Below are 16,542 nucleotides of genomic sequence, written 5' to 3' on the forward strand. Positions count from 1 at the left end.
ATTCTCTCTCTCTCTCCCTCTCCCCTCCCGCCATCCCTCCCTCTCTCTCTCTCTGGCGTCATTGAACCCCTCTCCTTCTCCTTCGTTTCTCGTTCCATCGATCGGCAACCACCTGGCCGGTGTGGGTATGAAGCATAGCCTTCATGGCACTACACACATGTCTATGCCATCAACTAATTACCTTATTTGGGCTAAATTTGCTAGCCAATTGTATGTGTATGGGCCAAAAGTAGTTCTTATAGGGTATCATGGGGACGTCTACGTTCCACCACTCCGTGGGCCCGACATGTGGACCCTATCGTTTCTTCCGCCTATAAATACCACATCCGGCCATCCCACATTGAAACCCTAAATCAAACCACACTACGCTCCTCTTTCCTCCCCTAGCCGCCGCCAACCCTCTCTTCTCCAAGCCCCTCCCTCTTCCCCAGATCTCCGACACCATTCGCCAACGCGTCTAGGAAGATGGTGCTCCATAGCCTCCACCATATATACCTTCCTCCGTCCGTCCCTATCACCCTCCCAATCATCGGCGTATCTCGCCGCCAAAACAATTTATGGAGACTACGACGGTGCGTTGCTCACTGTCCAAGCCCTACTCATCGGGTACTCCCGAGTCCCGACGGCTAGGCCTACCGACGGCCTCCTCCAGCTCCAACCCTGTGCGCGGCGACGACCTACTCCGGCGAGAGCGCACATCACTCCCGCCTCTCCAAATCCGGCCCCGAATCCCAAGGTAATTACGGCCGTGCCATGGGCCAGCTTAGGATCAGCCCGAGCAACATCCTAGTAATCACAGGGGAGTGCCACTGGTGAGGACCACGCCCTACCGAGACCAGGGACGGAGGGCATTCTGGGAAATGGCAAATCCTTGGGGTTCCAAGCCGCTGCTGCTGGCTGCTGCCTGCTGCCTGCTCTCTCTTCTTTCCTTTTCTCGCCGTCAGATTTCTCTCCCATAGAAAGAACTCATCTTTTTCCGTGCGGCGCTCTTCCTCGCCGGTATAAAACTGGTCCATCTGTAAAGGTCAGAGAGCGCGAGGAACAGGCGGAGTCACCGGGAGGGGAGTGTGCGCCCGCCCGCGTGAGTGATCGGGGTGAAACGGCAGGGAGGAAGGGGACAAGGAGGAGGAAGAGGAGGAGGAGGAGGGCTCGTGTATATAAATTGCCGCTCCGATGCGAGGCTCCTCCTCACTCGAGGCCATCGCGGTTGCTGCTCGGGACGTCGCTCCGTCGCCCAGCCCCTCCAAACCCAACCCCGCCGCAATGGACATGTTCAGGTAGCCGGAATCCCCCTCTCGCCGCCGCGATTTCGCTCTCCGTGTTCTTCTTCCGTCGGCTGTTCGTTCCTCCCTGCGGAGAGATCGAGTCCGGATTTTAATTTTGTTTTGTTTGCGAGATGGTTCTTTCTTTCGGTGCGCGTCTGTTTTTTGTCTTGCCGATTGGAGCAGAGTTCATCTAATCTCTAGGTCGCCGGTGCTCCGTCTGGTTCCTGATCTGGTTCTGTTGCTTGCCTGTCTCGTCTCACTGCTGAATTTTACCAATCTTTCCCGGTTTGGTTGCCGGCCTAAAATTCTTTGCTTTCCCCACACTCGACGGCTGTTTTGACTGGTTGCAGAGTTTTCTCACCGATTTTGTTCTGTGTTATTAGGATTTCTGTTTGGTCTGTCTTCGCGGCGGCGACAGGATCATGGCCAAAGATTCATCCTTTCGCCAGATCGTTTCCATGTCGTTGCTGCAGGCAGTTCCGTGTGCGCTTTTTCCGTGCGGATTTCTGTGGAACAGATCTTCGAATGCACTGCACTTTCGCTGTTCGTAGACGTGGTTGCTGTTCAGAACTGATTTTGGGTTTGGTTGGGAATTCTCGCGATGAGGGGAAGAAGTTTTAGCTGTTCTTTTTCATGTTGCATCCCAAGTGTTCGACTTGGTTCTCGTGCCATCCAGATCGCTCGCTGACATCGTATCTGGATTGTCCGGCTTCGTTTTCCGTGCAGGTACCAGAGGATCAACCCGGAATCCGTGCCAGTCCCCAATGGCGGCGGCAGCGGTAGCGGCAGCGGATCGACCAGGAAGCCAGCGCCGTCATCCACGTCGAGCAAGGACGAGCGCGGCGGCGCCCCGGCCGTGGACGCCGACACCTCGCGCCTCGCGTCCTGCCTCGCCCGCGCCTCGCTGGAGCAGCCCAGGCCACGAGGGCGTCCGGCGTCCTCGTCCGCTGCCATCGTGAGCCACCACCAGCTCTACAGCGCCTCCCAGGGACCCAACCTCGGCGGCGGGCAGTACAACTTCGCCGCCCAGGCCTCCCGGGCATCCAACAGTCTCGGCGGCGCGGTCTACAGCTTCGCCGCCCAAGCTTCCCGGGCATCCAACAGCCTCGGCGACGGGCTCTACAACCTCGCCGCCCATGCCACCCAGGGACCCGACCTCGGCGGTGGCAGCAGCAGCGGCGGCATTGGCATCGGCATCGACCCCGCGCCGCTCAAGTGGGGCCGCAAGAAGCGCTCGCGCGCCCGCCGCGAGCCGCACGCCCACGCGCCCGCTCCCGCACCGGCGCCCACCCCCGCCCCCGCCCCCGCGCCCGAGCCCGAGCAGACCTCCGCTCAGGCGGCGCGTCGCCGGGCCACCATCAGGATCAAGAACCGCCCGGCGGCGCAAGCCCAGGCGGAGGCGGAGAAGCTGATGCCGCCGCCGAGCGCCCGTGGCCCCATCATCCGCGACACCTCGCCCCTGACTCCCCGCGCCGCCACCCTCTGGCCGCTGGCTCCTCGCTCCGCCACCCTCTCGCAGCACAGGTACGCACTCGTCATGCTCAGTCGACGCCAGGACAGCCACCATGGACATGGCCGTCGTCCACGGTGGCAGCTTGGTCTACTTCGAGTTGTGTTGTGCCATTTCGGCCGGGTCGGTCCGTGGGCTCGGGTCAGGGTCGGGCCCGGTCTCGTTTGTGGGCCGCACCCCGCTCCATTTTTAGCACCAGTGGCGCGTTTCTTTACTCAATTACACCTTTTTGTAGTCTTGCCCTTTATATGCCAGCAGTACAACAAAGTATAACGCCACACGCATTAAGCAGCACCTCATTATCTCTCCAGGATAGATAGAGTACTCATAATCTCCACCATCGTCTGTGTATGTTGTGATCACTCTACGCGCAAACAGCCACCAGCGTCTAGCTATCGTCCTCTGGCACTAATTGTTTCCATCCATTGTTTGTTTGTGCGTACGCTATGCTATGCGCCGCCGCTCAATCCATATTATTTACTAGAGATTTGTTGCATTAGTGTGTTTGCTTGTGCATATCCAACCATCTATCCATCTGTAGAGTGGAGGTCATCTTTTATATGCGGTGCACTTGTACTGGCTGCGCACGCTAAGTCGCATACACATTGTTCAGTTCCGGTCGGGTCGTGTCCTGTCGTGTCGGTCGCCGTTGCTTACTGATATGATGCCGAAAATGACGGTGACCAGATCATCCGGCGAGGGTGCTCACGCCGCTGCCGGCGGCGAGCAGCAGCAGCAGCCAGCGGCCAAGTGGGAGCCGAAGCAGCAGCGTCAGGCGTCCGACAAGGCGCTTCACGGCGTTAGCGGCGAGCAGGTGCAGCAGCCAGCGCAAAAGGTTCATGAGACTAAGCCGCAGCGGCAGGCGTCGGACAAGGCGCCCCACAACACCGCCGAGCAGGAGCCGGCGACGGCGCAGAGGCAACAGCCGCAGCGTCAGGCCTCGACGAGGGCGTCGGACAAGGAGAAGGGCAAGGCGCCGATGGTGCCGGAGACCCCCGCGGTTCCGCCGCACATCGTGGCGAAGGCGGCGGCGGCAGCTGCTGCCGCGAGGGAGGCCATGGCCCGGCCGGCGCTGCCGCGGGTCGTGACCCAGCTGACCCGCAAGGAGAAGGAGGAGGACTGGTTCGCCATGACCGGCACCAAGCTGCCCCACCGCCCCCAGCGCCGCCCCAAGGCCGTCGAGCGCGACCTCCACGTACGTACGCTCGTGTCCATCTTTCCATGCATTACATGCCAGTAGTAGTACGTATCTTTGGTGGTGAAGCTGAGTGAGTGACTGAGACGGTGTGGTGCAGAACTTGTTCCCGGGGCAGGGGCTGTGGGAGGTGAACAGGACCAGGTACATGGTGCGCGAGAAGAAGTCCAAGAAGGTGACCACTCCACTACACACTCTCTTTTTTTTTTACCAGCCAGCTTTGTTTTTACTTACATCTACGCTGCACTGTCATTTCGCCATTAGAGTTATGGCATTGGGGTTTTTAGATGATTTTTTTGATTTTTCAGATTTTTATATGGGTGTCAGATATATTTGGATGATACTGTTAGTGCGATTAGTGTAGGCAATTGTGTACTCCCTCCGTTCTTAAATACAAGTTATTTAAGAAATTTTACTAGTGAGCTAAGTACGAAATAAAATGAATAAATGTACACTCTAAAGTATGTCTATGTATATCCGTATGTAGATTTTTAATAAAACCTTTAAATACAAGTTCTTGAATAAGAACGGAGGGAGTATTTTTTATCACCTGCATTGGCTAGATTTGTGTAGAGGAGGATGGTTTGGGGGAGAAGGGAAAGGGATCGCCGGCTTTCCCTTTTCGTGTCCCAGCCGATGTCACGTGGGCCCGGCCCATTGATGACTGGGCAAGCAAGCTCGGGAGTATGTGGCTGACTGCCGACGTGCAGGTGTGCTGGGGGGCTGTGGGTGGCCCACGTGCCGGCCTCCTCCCAGGCCAGGGGCTCTTACATGTGGGGTCCCAGGAAGGTCCTGGTCTATCCTTTGGTGGCAAAAGTGCACGCCGATGGATATTCGGGCTATCACGCTGCGTGTGGGGCCGGTGGCGGGCTGTTATGCGGGACACTGGCGCGTGGGCCTCCCTGGTGTCAGCCGACTATCGGACTAGTATGTGGTATGTGGGCTCGGGCTCAAACTTGTGCTGTCGCTCTCGGCCACTCTACTTCCACTCGTCTGGGTTCACTGCCATGTGGGCCTGGTGGCCAACTCTTGTCGATTCGCACACTAGCACCCAACCCAAAAAATAATAATGAAAAGGGCACAAGTGTCAGTCGTCGACATAGCCCAGCTTGGTAGCCAAGGCCCGTCGCATGTTTCGTTTTCAGACTCTTTTTTTTTTTTTTTGCTTTCGGATTCTCTCTTTCAGCAGCCATTCTTATTCTCTGTATTGTTTTGCAGCGCCAGGGCGGCCTGCAAGCCATGGCGGAGGAGGACGACTCCGACTGAGCTCCCAGAGGGGCGCGACTCCGACGACGACGCGGCGGGAGAAAAAAAAATACTTTTTGCGTCGCCGATGCGGAGGCGTATGGACATTCCATGAGTGTCGGTCGAAACAGAAAAACCAAAAAAAAAGAACTCCAGCCGGCGCTCGGCTTTTCAATTTTTTTAGGCTTTCGTTCGTGGAGTTTATGACAGAAAATTTGGTGGTTTAAGACGGTCGGAGCCCGCCGTCGCTGTTTCCGCGCCTCCGTGGTGGGGGTGGGGGCGACGGCGGGCTGTGCATAGTACCAGACCTGGTTCCAGACTTGCATAGCCTGGGGAAGAGCTTGAAAGAGGAAACAACCTTTTTTGCTCAGTTTTGTTGTCCTTGTTCCGTTCGCCGTCGTTTGCTTCCTCATTGTTGATTTTGCGTTGTCGCATTTTTTGCTTTTGGGTTGGAGGTGTTGGTGCGCCTCTCCTACTCGTGTCGATCGCCGCCATGGATTTCTGTTTTGCAGGAACTGTTTGTGGCTTCGCTCTGTTGGGACAAGGGTGATTGGTGAAAAAACGCGATGGTGATGGCGTATGAATGCTGTTAGGTGTCAAAGTCTTGCTTAACTTGGTGATGGACTTTGCTACGCCTACAGCTACATGATGATTGAAATCAAGGTACGTTCTTTTCTATCACGTCATCCATAGCTCATAAGACTTACTGCTGGTGCTTAGTAGATGGGCATCCATTTCAACGAGTTTGAGCCAGAGCGAGCCCACACGTGTAAGTCGGGAAAACGGGCCATTCTCTAAAATATGCTCTAATCCTCGTGGTGTTCTATTAGGGCGTGTTTGCCACTTTGGTTAGAGAGCAAGTAGAGTGCAATGGATATAGTGTGTTTACTAAGCAACTTGGCACCGGCGGCGAGTGGTGGGGGGACGACAGTGACGCGCGGGGCTTCGGCCAAAAAGAGAGATGGCAGAAAAAAAAACCAATTGTCGCCATTTGTTTAGGCAACTTACAAATTGTTAGTCCCATATTTTAGAATTTAGAGTCTGCCTCGTATTCGATTAGAAGAACCCAACGAAGTGAAATGAAACCAACTTGTCATACTATCGTGATCTCATGCACCCTCCACCTATCTCACCTATCTCACCTCCCACGGAGCACAGAGAAACCACGAGCAGACCCATACGAGCATCGTGGAAGGGAGAATTAGCCGGACAGAGTTGGTTATGGCCAAAGGTAGCTACACCGGGCGGCGCCTAGGCAGCAACGAACAAAGGAGCAGCCAGCAAGTAGGAATCAGGATGGTGAGTAGTGACTATAGCGAGCAACATAGAGGAGCACATGTGCACAAAATTTGTCTGGCTGTCTTTCTTTCAAAAAACAGTCGCTCTATCCATACTAATAAATTTCAGTAATTCGAGGAATCGGTTTATCTGCTTGCTATACATGTCGATATTGGTGACATATTTTGTCTATACATTGTGTATTTTGTTAGTTCCTATTAATGTTTGTTGTCCATTTTTCAATCGTTATGGGGCTTCCATTTTTTAAACATGATGGAATGTCCATTCTTTTAACTTGCTTTGAATGACAGCAAACATTGTAGTAATGGTAGTTGGTACATAGAGAGGCTGCTCAAATTACATGTCATTGTAGGCATTAAACATGCATGTGAGAGACTAGCATAGTACCTTGTTTGCTGCGTAGTGGATCCTTCAAATCAATCACTTTATCCACGCGTCTAGTTATTTTTTTGACTCCTAGAAACAACCAAATCCGTTTAATACAAGTAACATTTTTTCAAAAGCACCAGATATTGCTCTTACTCCCAAAGTAAATCAGGCCTATGACACGAACCAGTGTTTTACTCTTAAGTTGAACAAGTCTCAAAAAAGAAAAGGTTGAGCAAAAATGACACCGTGAAACAAAAATTACAGGTATGCAAGACATGTAGAAAACCTTCCGTCCGGTTTTGGGAAGGTTTTGACTGATTTTGTTTTCTTTTCTCCTCTTTCTGAGTTTTTCTTTGCTTTTTTCTTTTGTTTTTCGAGATTTTTTTCCTGTTTCTTTTTTCCTTTGTCCTATCTTCAAATACGTGTTGATATTTAAAAATAGACTTCTACAGGTTGAACATTTTTTGGGTACTTATTAAACAATCTCAACACACAGTGAATATTTTTAAATACACATTTAATACTTTTCAAAAAATGTCATGAACATATTTTTAAACCTGTGAACATTTTTTTTAATTGTCCAAACATTACATGACCACGTTTTTTGCATCTCCTGAATATTTTAAAAAAAATGTAACGACCATGTTTCTAAATATGTGGACACATTTCTAAATGTCACAATTATTTTTTGAATGTATGTACATTTTTAAAAATTGCACGAACAAATTCTCGACATATGTTGATCATTTTTTAATGTGCGATAGACATTTTTTTAAGTGAGATTTAGGCATGCCCATATGACTAGAACTCCCTCTCTTCCCTCAAAAACAAAAAAGAACCCCCTCTCATCTCGATACTTATGCAAGGTATTCTTGTGATTGCAATTCCTAGATCTCAGAATAATTGTACTGCATATATACATATGTTTCGAAAGATATGTTCCTGATTTTTCTTAATGAATGCCCATGACTGTGGATGCATTCAAATCAGCAATATTTGACATATGTGCTGATGACCAATTAATGTGCAGGACTACAACATTTGCTTTGGTTTCGGCTTACATATGGCTTGGAAACCATGGTGACACTGGCGTTGTTGACCTTTGGTGGCGGTCTTAGTACAAGAAAAGGTGTAACCTGATACACTATATCAGTAAACTTCCTAAGATTGAAGGCCTCACAATCAATTGAGGTTTCCAATTGGAATTTGGTCATCCAATTTTAATCGGGTAAATTATCTTTCACTTAATTATTTTAATCAACTATAATCTGTTATTTCATTCAGAAATTAAATATTTAATTTTGTTAAAGATTTTGATTGGGTCAACAATGTTTCAAATCAATTGAAAGCAACCGGTCTATAACAACTTATCAATCCTAGACATCATCTCATCACCTAGAAAAAAATATATCAACATATGATACTATAGCATCAATATAGTACATGCAGCCACCGACGTAGAAATTTTCTCACTTAAGTATGAATTGATTAGTAGACGAGAAAATCACACCGCGAAAGCCCACTAGAGCACTGCGTTATATGAATAAAAAAGAAAAGACGCTCCATCATCTCCCCCTCCCCTAACCAAACCTAATAAATCACTCGGTTGTAAAATCTAAGGTGTATTAGTTTATTGAAAAGTCACATTTTTAAAATACTGTGACCAGGTTTAGTCATAAAAATATTGACATCTACAATACTAAATAATAAAATATAAAAAATATTTCATGATTAATCTAAGAATCCGGTTTGATATTATGGATACTGATATATTTCTATACAAATGTGGTCACATTTAAAGAGGTTTGACTTTTTAAGAACTAATACAATTTATATTTTAAGGTAGATTGAATACATAATTATGATAATCCAAAAACATCAACAGCGCAGCAAAGCACGCCCGACTCTTCTAATTCAAGTTAAATCTTAAGCCATGGCTATCACCCGGGAACACGATGAGTTGCATCAAACTCGAACCCTATAACATTCAGGAGATAAGATGCAGACATAGTAGACGAGCAGAGCAAAAGCAGTGAGCATCACGACATGTCTTTAAAACTGAAATTGCACCTAACAATAGCTAAATTCGACCTTCACACATGTAACTCCTAGCTAGCACTTGGGGGTGCAGGGGGCGGCAATTCGCCTGACACTGCTTGAACGAATGCCAGCACGGGACACCCGGCATCACGAGGCAGCAGACGCAGTGGGGATTCGAGGGCTCATCTTTGGTCTTGCAATCCCTGTAGGCACAAAACTTGAGGGTAAGCTCGCACTCTCCAGCAGCTGCGAGGCATCCGCGCGGGCGAGGCTGCTCCGTTTCATGATGTGTCTCCACCTGTGAACTGCAGGGAAGTCATAGTTTAGTACGTTTAGGTGAGGAAAATTAGTCTGCTGAGGCGAAATGCAAAGCAAGGGCTAGTGCGCGCATAATGCATCCGCAAAGCATGTTGTTCATTGCAAGTATGGAGTCCACAATACAGCAAACTTTCTGGTAAATAAGTAAATAACACATATCTCATTCAGTTCTGTAATTCATGTTGTGCATATGATATTTACAGAGTTATAGGCCTTAGAGTTGAGCCCAATCATGATCGCGCCTATAACATTCTCACATGTGTGTCAAATAAAGGTCGAGTCAATTCGAGCTTTGGTCGAGCCCAACTCTGTTCCCTTTTATTGGCAGGCAGGCCTCTAGTATGGCATAGTATAGGGCTATAGGCTACCAACATCACCAATTCACCATGATGTCTGTACGTTTTACTCAGGACATTTATTCACTCCATTGTTTATATGATACACTGAAAAATTAGTGTTGATAGTACTAAGTTTGATGTGCTATTCACCATTGTGGCAAGAACTATGGCTGAATGAAAACGATGTTATGTGTGCTCATTCTGGATATTATGTCGAAACGTCTCCCTTTATATTCTTGTAAACTAAGATCTGAGTTTGCAAACCCTACACATGACATGATCCAACTAGTACTTGCGCAGATAACTTAGACTTGCAAGGTTGGAGCTGGATGCTGACTTAGTTTTCGTCTCATTCACAAGGCTTGCGGTGGCGGCCGACGGCAGGTGAGGTGGCGGCCCTGCTTCTTGGCGGCAGGGTGGCGTGGTGGCGCGGGGTGGCCGGCGACGCGCCCCCGCCTAGATCTGGGCCCTGCGGGCCCCATCTGAATTCTAGTGGGCCGGCACCCGGCGTGGTGGCGTTGTCTTCTGCGTGGTGGTGAGGAGGAGCAACTTGGACGGGGGGCGGCGTCGTCGACGGCATGCTTGTTGCAGCGCGACGGCAGGAGCTTTACGGACGGGGGTCCCGGCCGGGCCTGTGGGCCCACAGGCCTGGTATGCTAATGTTATTGCGTCTGGTCGGCTACCGTCATTGACGGTGCAGGTTGAGCCTTTCCGCGTGCCGATGATGTTGTTGCTTCTAGTCCCGGCTCCTTTTCGTCGCTGTGCAGGTCGCTCCTTCCGGTGCCGTGGTGAGACGGCACGGGGGCTTCAAGAGCGTGTTGGTGCCGAGTGAAGGTCGGTTTGGTGGCAGGCTCCGGAGCGGTCGAGGTGTGGGTTGGGATCGGAGAAAACACCTTTCGGCCCAGGCGACACCGATGCGGTGACGTCTTTGGGTGTCGTCGAACCTTCCTGAAGGGCGTCGGAGCTACCCTTCCTCGCGCCTCGTCGCGTACCGGAGGAAACCCTTGACAGCAGTGTCGTCATCGTCGCATTCCTTCTTCGAGGTATTGATGGGTACATGCGCTTTGCAGACTTAGAGATTGGTGGGAGATCCTTGGTGGGCGCAGCGATCGTGGGTCTTTTGTGTTTTTGTCGATCTGTCGGTGTCGGCATTTGTTTCTCTTATATATATATTATTATTTTTTTGGATGTGACTGTGTTGTTTTCGTCTCAGCATCTATAATTGGATGTTTTGGTTGGCTGCTTTGTAATATAAAGCGGGAACCCTTTTATGTCTTTATTCACAAGGCTTGTTGAGTGCTAACTGACATCCTATCCTAATTTACAGCTTAGAATCTGTTGCCGCACCAGTTAACTCTATCACTACATATGGGAGACTCAAATCAAATTGTAACCACACTCGTATGCCTACCTGAATTTTTTATGGTACTTTACATATGGGAGAGCGAAATGGATGCTGCTGTGATTTCTGCCAAATGCCATGTTTCTGGGCAAATGTAGGAGGATTCAACAGGATTTCAGCCATACCTCTATGTTCATCGGGCTGGACGGTGAAGACGAGCTGGAGCGCCGCGCGCTGTTGAAGGCCGCGAAGGGAGGAGTTTCCGGTCTGCCGCCTTGCGGCGTGGATCGAGATTGGTGAGGCTCCGGGAGAAAGGGGATTTGGCTTCGGGGGCAGAATGTGAGCTGTTGGGGAGAGAGTGCTCGGAGCTGAGCCGCTGCTTCTTCACGGGAATTGGAATAGGATTTATCCGGATTTATGATGGACAGGGATCCGGTAGGAGAAAGAAGGCCAAGTCAGGTGGACGCCAACCACATTGACCGTAAATTTCCTGTAGTATCCCTTCGCGGACACGATAAACCAGGTCCACATACATGACTGCGGGGCTGCAAACAAGTCAAATTCAAATGAGTTGGAGTTGGTTGCTCAACTCATAATAAAAATTGAGGGAGCTCAAACAGAGTGAAGGTCAAAGCCGAGTTGTTCAACATGACTTGTGCTCACCCTGTAACGATCTCGATTCGATCTCGAGATAGTTTCGAGCTACTAAATGAGATGTTACGAATTGTAAATTTATGATGGTCATTCCAACTATATTAGGCCCAACACAATGTAAGAAAACACTAAAAAAATATTATTTACAATCAAGATAATGATAATATAAATTTCTTCAAAGTAGTTTGACATATCCTTTCACAAATGAAAGTCTGGTAACAAAATAAGATAATGATTCATGACAAACAAATAATTGAAAAACAAATGACCAAAGACCATAACAAGGGCTAAATCTTCTTTGCACATAATAAAGGTTCAAAAAAAATGAAAAAAAAAATCGTGGCCAACATATATATGGAAATTAAATATCTTATTTCCATTTAATATATGACACGGTCATTTAACATAAGGATATTGTGTCGAGCTATCGATCGATCTTGCATCGGCTCAAGATCAGCTTGTTTCTCGGTCGAGCTGCATAGAGTGTCCAAACTTAGCTCGTTTATTTTCGAGCTGAGCTAAAGAACGAGTCGATATCGAGCGTCATATGAGACTTGAGCTTCTCCTGCAGCCCTACATCCAACGGTGTCCGCATATATCAGATCTATGTAATTTTTTAAGAAGTTTGCACATTTGAATAGCCGCACACGTAGAATTTAGACGTTCAAATATTCACATACATAGAGTATAGACGTTCAAATAGCCGTATGCAACAGTAGTTTAAATTATAAAAAAATAGCAGACATTACATTCCAACATTATTATCCCCTTTAACCGTCCACACATGCTCAATCAAATCTTCCTTTACATGCTCGTGGGTTGGTCGATGTAGAATTTATTGGTACATTTGAATAAACTTTTTAAGGTTGGCCGGATTCTGGTCTGAAAGTTCGATCGGATCACTCATATTCTCAAATTCTAGAGCTGCGACAACGTACTCAAACTCATCCTCGATAATCATGTTGTGCATGATCACATAACATATCATCACCTCCCAGAAGGTCTCCTGATCTCATTGTTTAGCAGGTCCACTAACAACTACAAAACAGGTCTGCAGAACTCCAAATGCCCTCTTGACATCGGTTCTAGCCGCTTCTTGTCTTCGGATAAAATAAGATTTTTTTTCTGGCCAAACTAGATTAGAGATGATGTTGACAATGGTTGTCTACGGAGGATATATATCGCCAATCAGATAGTAGCCTATATATGTTGTACTCTTGTCCATTGCCAGTATGCTGACAAGGAAGGGCTTTTCCTTAAGCCGGTCTAGCAAACAACAATGATCGTTGTAGTAAATTGATGTCCTTGTGAGGCCCAAACATGTCAAAGAAAGTGTGTCAAATTCAAAGATCATATTGTGCAACTGCTACAAAAATAAGCATGTGCTTATTAACGTGACCCTCATATTGCCCTTGTAAAACCTTTGGGCATTTCTTCATTTTCAATGCACGCAGTCCACACATTCAAACAAACTTGCCTATACTTCTGTTTTCGATATTGCCAAGAGCCTGTCAGTGTCTATCACAGTTGGTTCTCTCAGGTACTGAGGTCGAAACACCTTGAACGGCGTTGCATTTTCTACACGTGGTGATCTCATGAACCCACCAGAGATATTATTGGGCACGTAATAAGAAGGATCTAGTTAGTTACTCCCTCCATTCCTTCATATAAGGTGTATTTATTTGTTGATAAAATTCCACTTCATTTCTTTTAATTTTTCACAGTTTCGTGTTTTGCCCTTCAATAAAAGGAAAGTATCTCTCTCCAGATTACATGCATCTCTTCTTGTAATGAGAAAAATGGAAAGTATCTCTCTCCCAATTTGGTGTATCTCTTACTTTCCTAACCTAAATGATTTACTTGCTCCTAATCAATGATTTAGCCAAGATTAATTTTGTCCTAACATGTGTATAATTATATGTCTTGGTCACCGTGACGAAAATAATACAATACACTTTTATGCATAAAGGAAGGGAGGGAGTAGTTAGTTAGTTGGTGTCGTACGACTTTTTGATTCATTTCTGCTCTATCCAGACAACTAGATGGTGTGTATGTGTATTTGGTAGGTTAGGATCACCCCGAAGCAAAGCCAAAGAAAGTGACGACGACTCTTGCAAGTTAGTTGCATATACATAACTTTGGCTAATTGCACGATTTGCCTTATGCATGAGGTAATTAACTTTTTTTCAAATGCTTCCTGGAAAGGCAAGATGCGTTGGCTGCGGAATGTATTCTCGATCGCTCGCGCATCATCTACATAGCTAACATGATTTCAAGCATGCACGCGCAGCTTAAACAAATGCTTAATAATTAGCTGGTCACCAGATCCAACACTTGGCAGCCAAGCCTCAAGTATGATACATAATTGTCGTGCGTACGTTGAGGCGTGAGGCAAAGTGTTGTCCTCCTTTCGTTTTCTGCTCAAATTTTCATTTTTATGGGTTATATTTTTTTAGAAAAGCTTTTTATTTTTTAAGAGATTTAAGCATTGCACCTGATCTTTGCATAGCTAAGATGGACATGGTGAAACAATGTCCTCTCATTCAAGCGAAAAATAAAAATATGAAGTATATAAATAAACGTGGGTGATTGGTTTCTCTGACAAGGAAGAATATCCCACAGGAACAAAACTGAGCCTCTTTTGGAACTCTTCCATCTCCACACTCAACTCTACTCATATTCTGTGCAGTGCAGCTACGTACTGTTTATATTCATATTTATATGCACTGGGTTCGTCTCTCAGTAGTCAGTTCTCTACAGATCAACAAGCAGGCAAGGCGCCGAGCTAGCGATCGGGAGTCAGCCAGCGTAGACAGAGTGAGAGATCAAGAGAAAGGAGCTAGAGAAGTAATGGCGGGCAAGATCAAGACGGTGGTGGTGGTGGTGCAGGAGAACCGGTCCTTCGACCACATGCTGGGCTGGATGAAATCCCTCAACCCGGACATCGACGGCGTCACCGGCGCCGAGACCAACCGCGTCGTCGTCGCCGACCCTCGCTCCAAAGCCGTCCCCTTCCGCGACGGCTCCGAGTTCGTGGACCCGGACCCCGGCCACTCCATCCAGGCCATCTACGAGCAGGTCTACGGCACGCCCTTCGTCGACGCCCAGGCCACGCCCATCACCCCGCCGGCCGTCCCCGCGCCGCCCATGACCGGCTTCGCGCAGCAGGCCGAGAAGGAGAAGCCTGGCATGGCGGAGACGGTGATGAGCGGCTTCAGGCCCGACGCCGTGCCGGTGTACCGCGAGCTGGCGCTGGAGTTCGCGGTGTGCGACCGGTGGTTCGCGTCCAACCCGGCGTCCACGCAGCCCAACCGGCTGTTCGTGCACTCGGCCACGTCCCACGGCCTGGTGAGCAACAACACCAAGGCGCTCGTGGCCGGCCTGCCGCAGACCACCATCTTCGACTCCCTCCATGATGCCGGCCACTCCTTCGGGGTCTACTACCAGTACCCGCCGTCGGTCCTCTTCTACCGGAACCTCCGGCAGCTCAAGTACGTGGGCAACTTCTACCCGTTCGACCTCGAGTTCCGGCGCCATTGCCGGGAGGGCAGGCTGCCCAACTACGTGGTCGTGGAGCAGCGCTACTTCGACCTCAAGATCCTCCCCGGCAACGACGACCACCCGTCGCACGACGTGTGCGAGGGGCAGAGGTTCGTCAAGGAGGTGTACGAGGCGCTGCGCTCCGGGCCGCAGTGGGAGGAGACGCTCCTGGTCGTCACCTACGACGAGCACGGCGGCTTCTACGACCACGTGCCAACCCCCGTCGGCGTCCCCAGCCCCGACGGCATCGTCAGTGACGCGCCCTTCTTTTTCAACTTCGACCGCCTCGGCGTCCGCGTCCCGGCCTTCTTCGTGTCCCCGTGGATCGAGCCCGGGACGGTGGTGCACAGGCCGTCGGGGCCATACCCGACGTCGGAGTTCGAGCACTCGTCCATCCCGGCCACCGTGAAGAAGATCTTCAACCTCGGTTGCTTCCTCACCAAGCGCGACGCGTGGGCCGGCACGTTCGACGTCGTCCTCACGCGCGACACGCCGCGCACCGACTGCCCTGGTCTGTCATGCATGCATGCTTGTCAGTCTGTCTCTGTGTCGCATATTGATCATGCACGCACGTGTTAATTAATTAATTAACGGTATGTATGTCGGGGTCGCATGCATTGCATTGCAGCCACGCTGCCCGAGCCGGTGAAGCTCCGGCCAACGGAGGCGGCGGAGCAGGCGCCGATCTCGGACTTCCAGGCGGAGCTGGTGCAGCTGGGCGCGGCGCTCAACGGCGACCACGCCAAGGGCGCGTACCCGCACAAGCTGGTGGAGGGCATGACGGTGGCGGAAGCGGCAAGGTACTGCAACGGCGCCTTCAAGGCCTTCCAGGACGAGTGCGAGCGGTGCAAGAAGCGCGGCAAGGACGGATCCCACATACCCACCATGCCGCCGTCGAAGAAGAGGAGTGGTGGCTTGGCTTCCAAGATGCTGGCTTGCTTTGCGTGTGGCCATTCGTAAGGCGTCGCGATTCGTTGGATTGTGTGTTGGGAAAGATGGTTGGACAGTGAACCGGCCGGACTGGTTGGTTGCTTCACGATAGCTAAGATTTGGTTGGTCATGCTCATGTCCCACATGGGGATGTTCGATTGAACGTGTGAATTTTACAGGATTGTGCAGGTTGATGATGTCAACATTATGTGGAATGATTTGTCCATAATGAAAAGCATTGTGTCAGTAGAGTAATGCTACATCTATAAAGGCTTATTTAAAGATTTTACGTACAAACTAATGTGTAGGATTGTGATTGATAATTGGAAGATGAGGGGCCCCATTCTCACTGAAAATCATGGTGGAGAGAAGAATTAGTTTGAAAGGTTAAGTAAATCTTTATAAGTTTTTATAGGTCTAGCATTATTGGTGTCAGTATGTGATGAAGGCTAGTATTATGAAGATTAACCTTATTTTAGGGCTATTCTCCGAGATTA

The 16,542-nt window shown here is 49.3% G+C and overlaps 2 protein-coding genes across 3 annotated transcripts; both read left to right on the top strand.

Moving 5' to 3' along the window:
- The first annotated feature begins 360 nt into the window (after positions 1-360).
- LOC123449736 (translation initiation factor IF-2-like) lies at positions 361-10,784 on the top strand. Of its 2 annotated transcripts, XM_045127066.1 has the most exons (8): positions 361-736; positions 1,025-1,277; positions 1,992-2,789; positions 3,463-3,970; positions 4,071-4,145; positions 5,189-5,878; positions 7,914-8,111; positions 9,940-10,784. In XM_045127066.1, exons 2-6 carry the CDS (start codon positions 1,174-1,176, stop codon positions 5,234-5,236), a joined length of 1,533 nt encoding a protein of 510 aa, XP_044983001.1. In that variant the 5' UTR covers positions 361-736; positions 1,025-1,173; the 3' UTR covers positions 5,237-5,878; positions 7,914-8,111; positions 9,940-10,784. The 2 variants fall into 2 exon arrangements, with proteins under 2 accessions (XP_044983001.1, XP_044982994.1); XM_045127059.1 differs by having other exon boundaries at positions 361-1,277.
- A 3,415-nt stretch (positions 10,785-14,199) lies between these two features.
- Positions 14,200-16,307, top strand: LOC123418825 (non-specific phospholipase C3-like). Its single transcript, XM_045107078.1, has 2 exons — positions 14,200-15,626; positions 15,744-16,307. Exons 1-2 carry the CDS (start codon positions 14,297-14,299, stop codon positions 16,073-16,075), a joined length of 1,662 nt encoding a protein of 553 aa, XP_044963013.1. The 5' UTR covers positions 14,200-14,296; the 3' UTR covers positions 16,076-16,307.
- The last annotated feature ends 235 nt before the right edge of the window (positions 16,308-16,542 follow it).

The sequence above is a fragment of the Hordeum vulgare genome, chromosome 1H (assembly GCF_904849725.1).
Source record: "Hordeum vulgare subsp. vulgare chromosome 1H, MorexV3_pseudomolecules_assembly, whole genome shotgun sequence".
In the NCBI taxonomy this organism is placed as follows: Eukaryota; Viridiplantae; Streptophyta; class Magnoliopsida; order Poales; family Poaceae; genus Hordeum; species Hordeum vulgare.

Excerpts from the sequence above, each read along its gene's own strand:
- LOC123449736 (XM_045127059.1), top strand. The coding sequence starts at position 1,174 with ATGCGAGGCTCCTCCTCACTCGAGGCCATCGCGGTTGCTGCTCGGGAC. Across the intron at positions 2,790-3,462 it reads GCCACCCTCTCGCAGCACAG|ATCATCCGGCGAGGGTGCTC; the intron begins GTACGCACTCGT and ends GACGGTGACCAG. Across the intron at positions 3,971-4,070 it reads CCGTCGAGCGCGACCTCCAC|AACTTGTTCCCGGGGCAGGG; the intron begins GTACGTACGCTC and ends GGTGTGGTGCAG.
- LOC123418825 (XM_045107078.1), top strand. The coding sequence starts at position 14,297 with ATGCACTGGGTTCGTCTCTCAGTAGTCAGTTCTCTACAGATCAACAAG. Across the intron at positions 15,627-15,743 it reads GCCGCGCACCGACTGCCCTG|CCACGCTGCCCGAGCCGGTG; the intron begins GTCTGTCATGCA and ends ATTGCATTGCAG.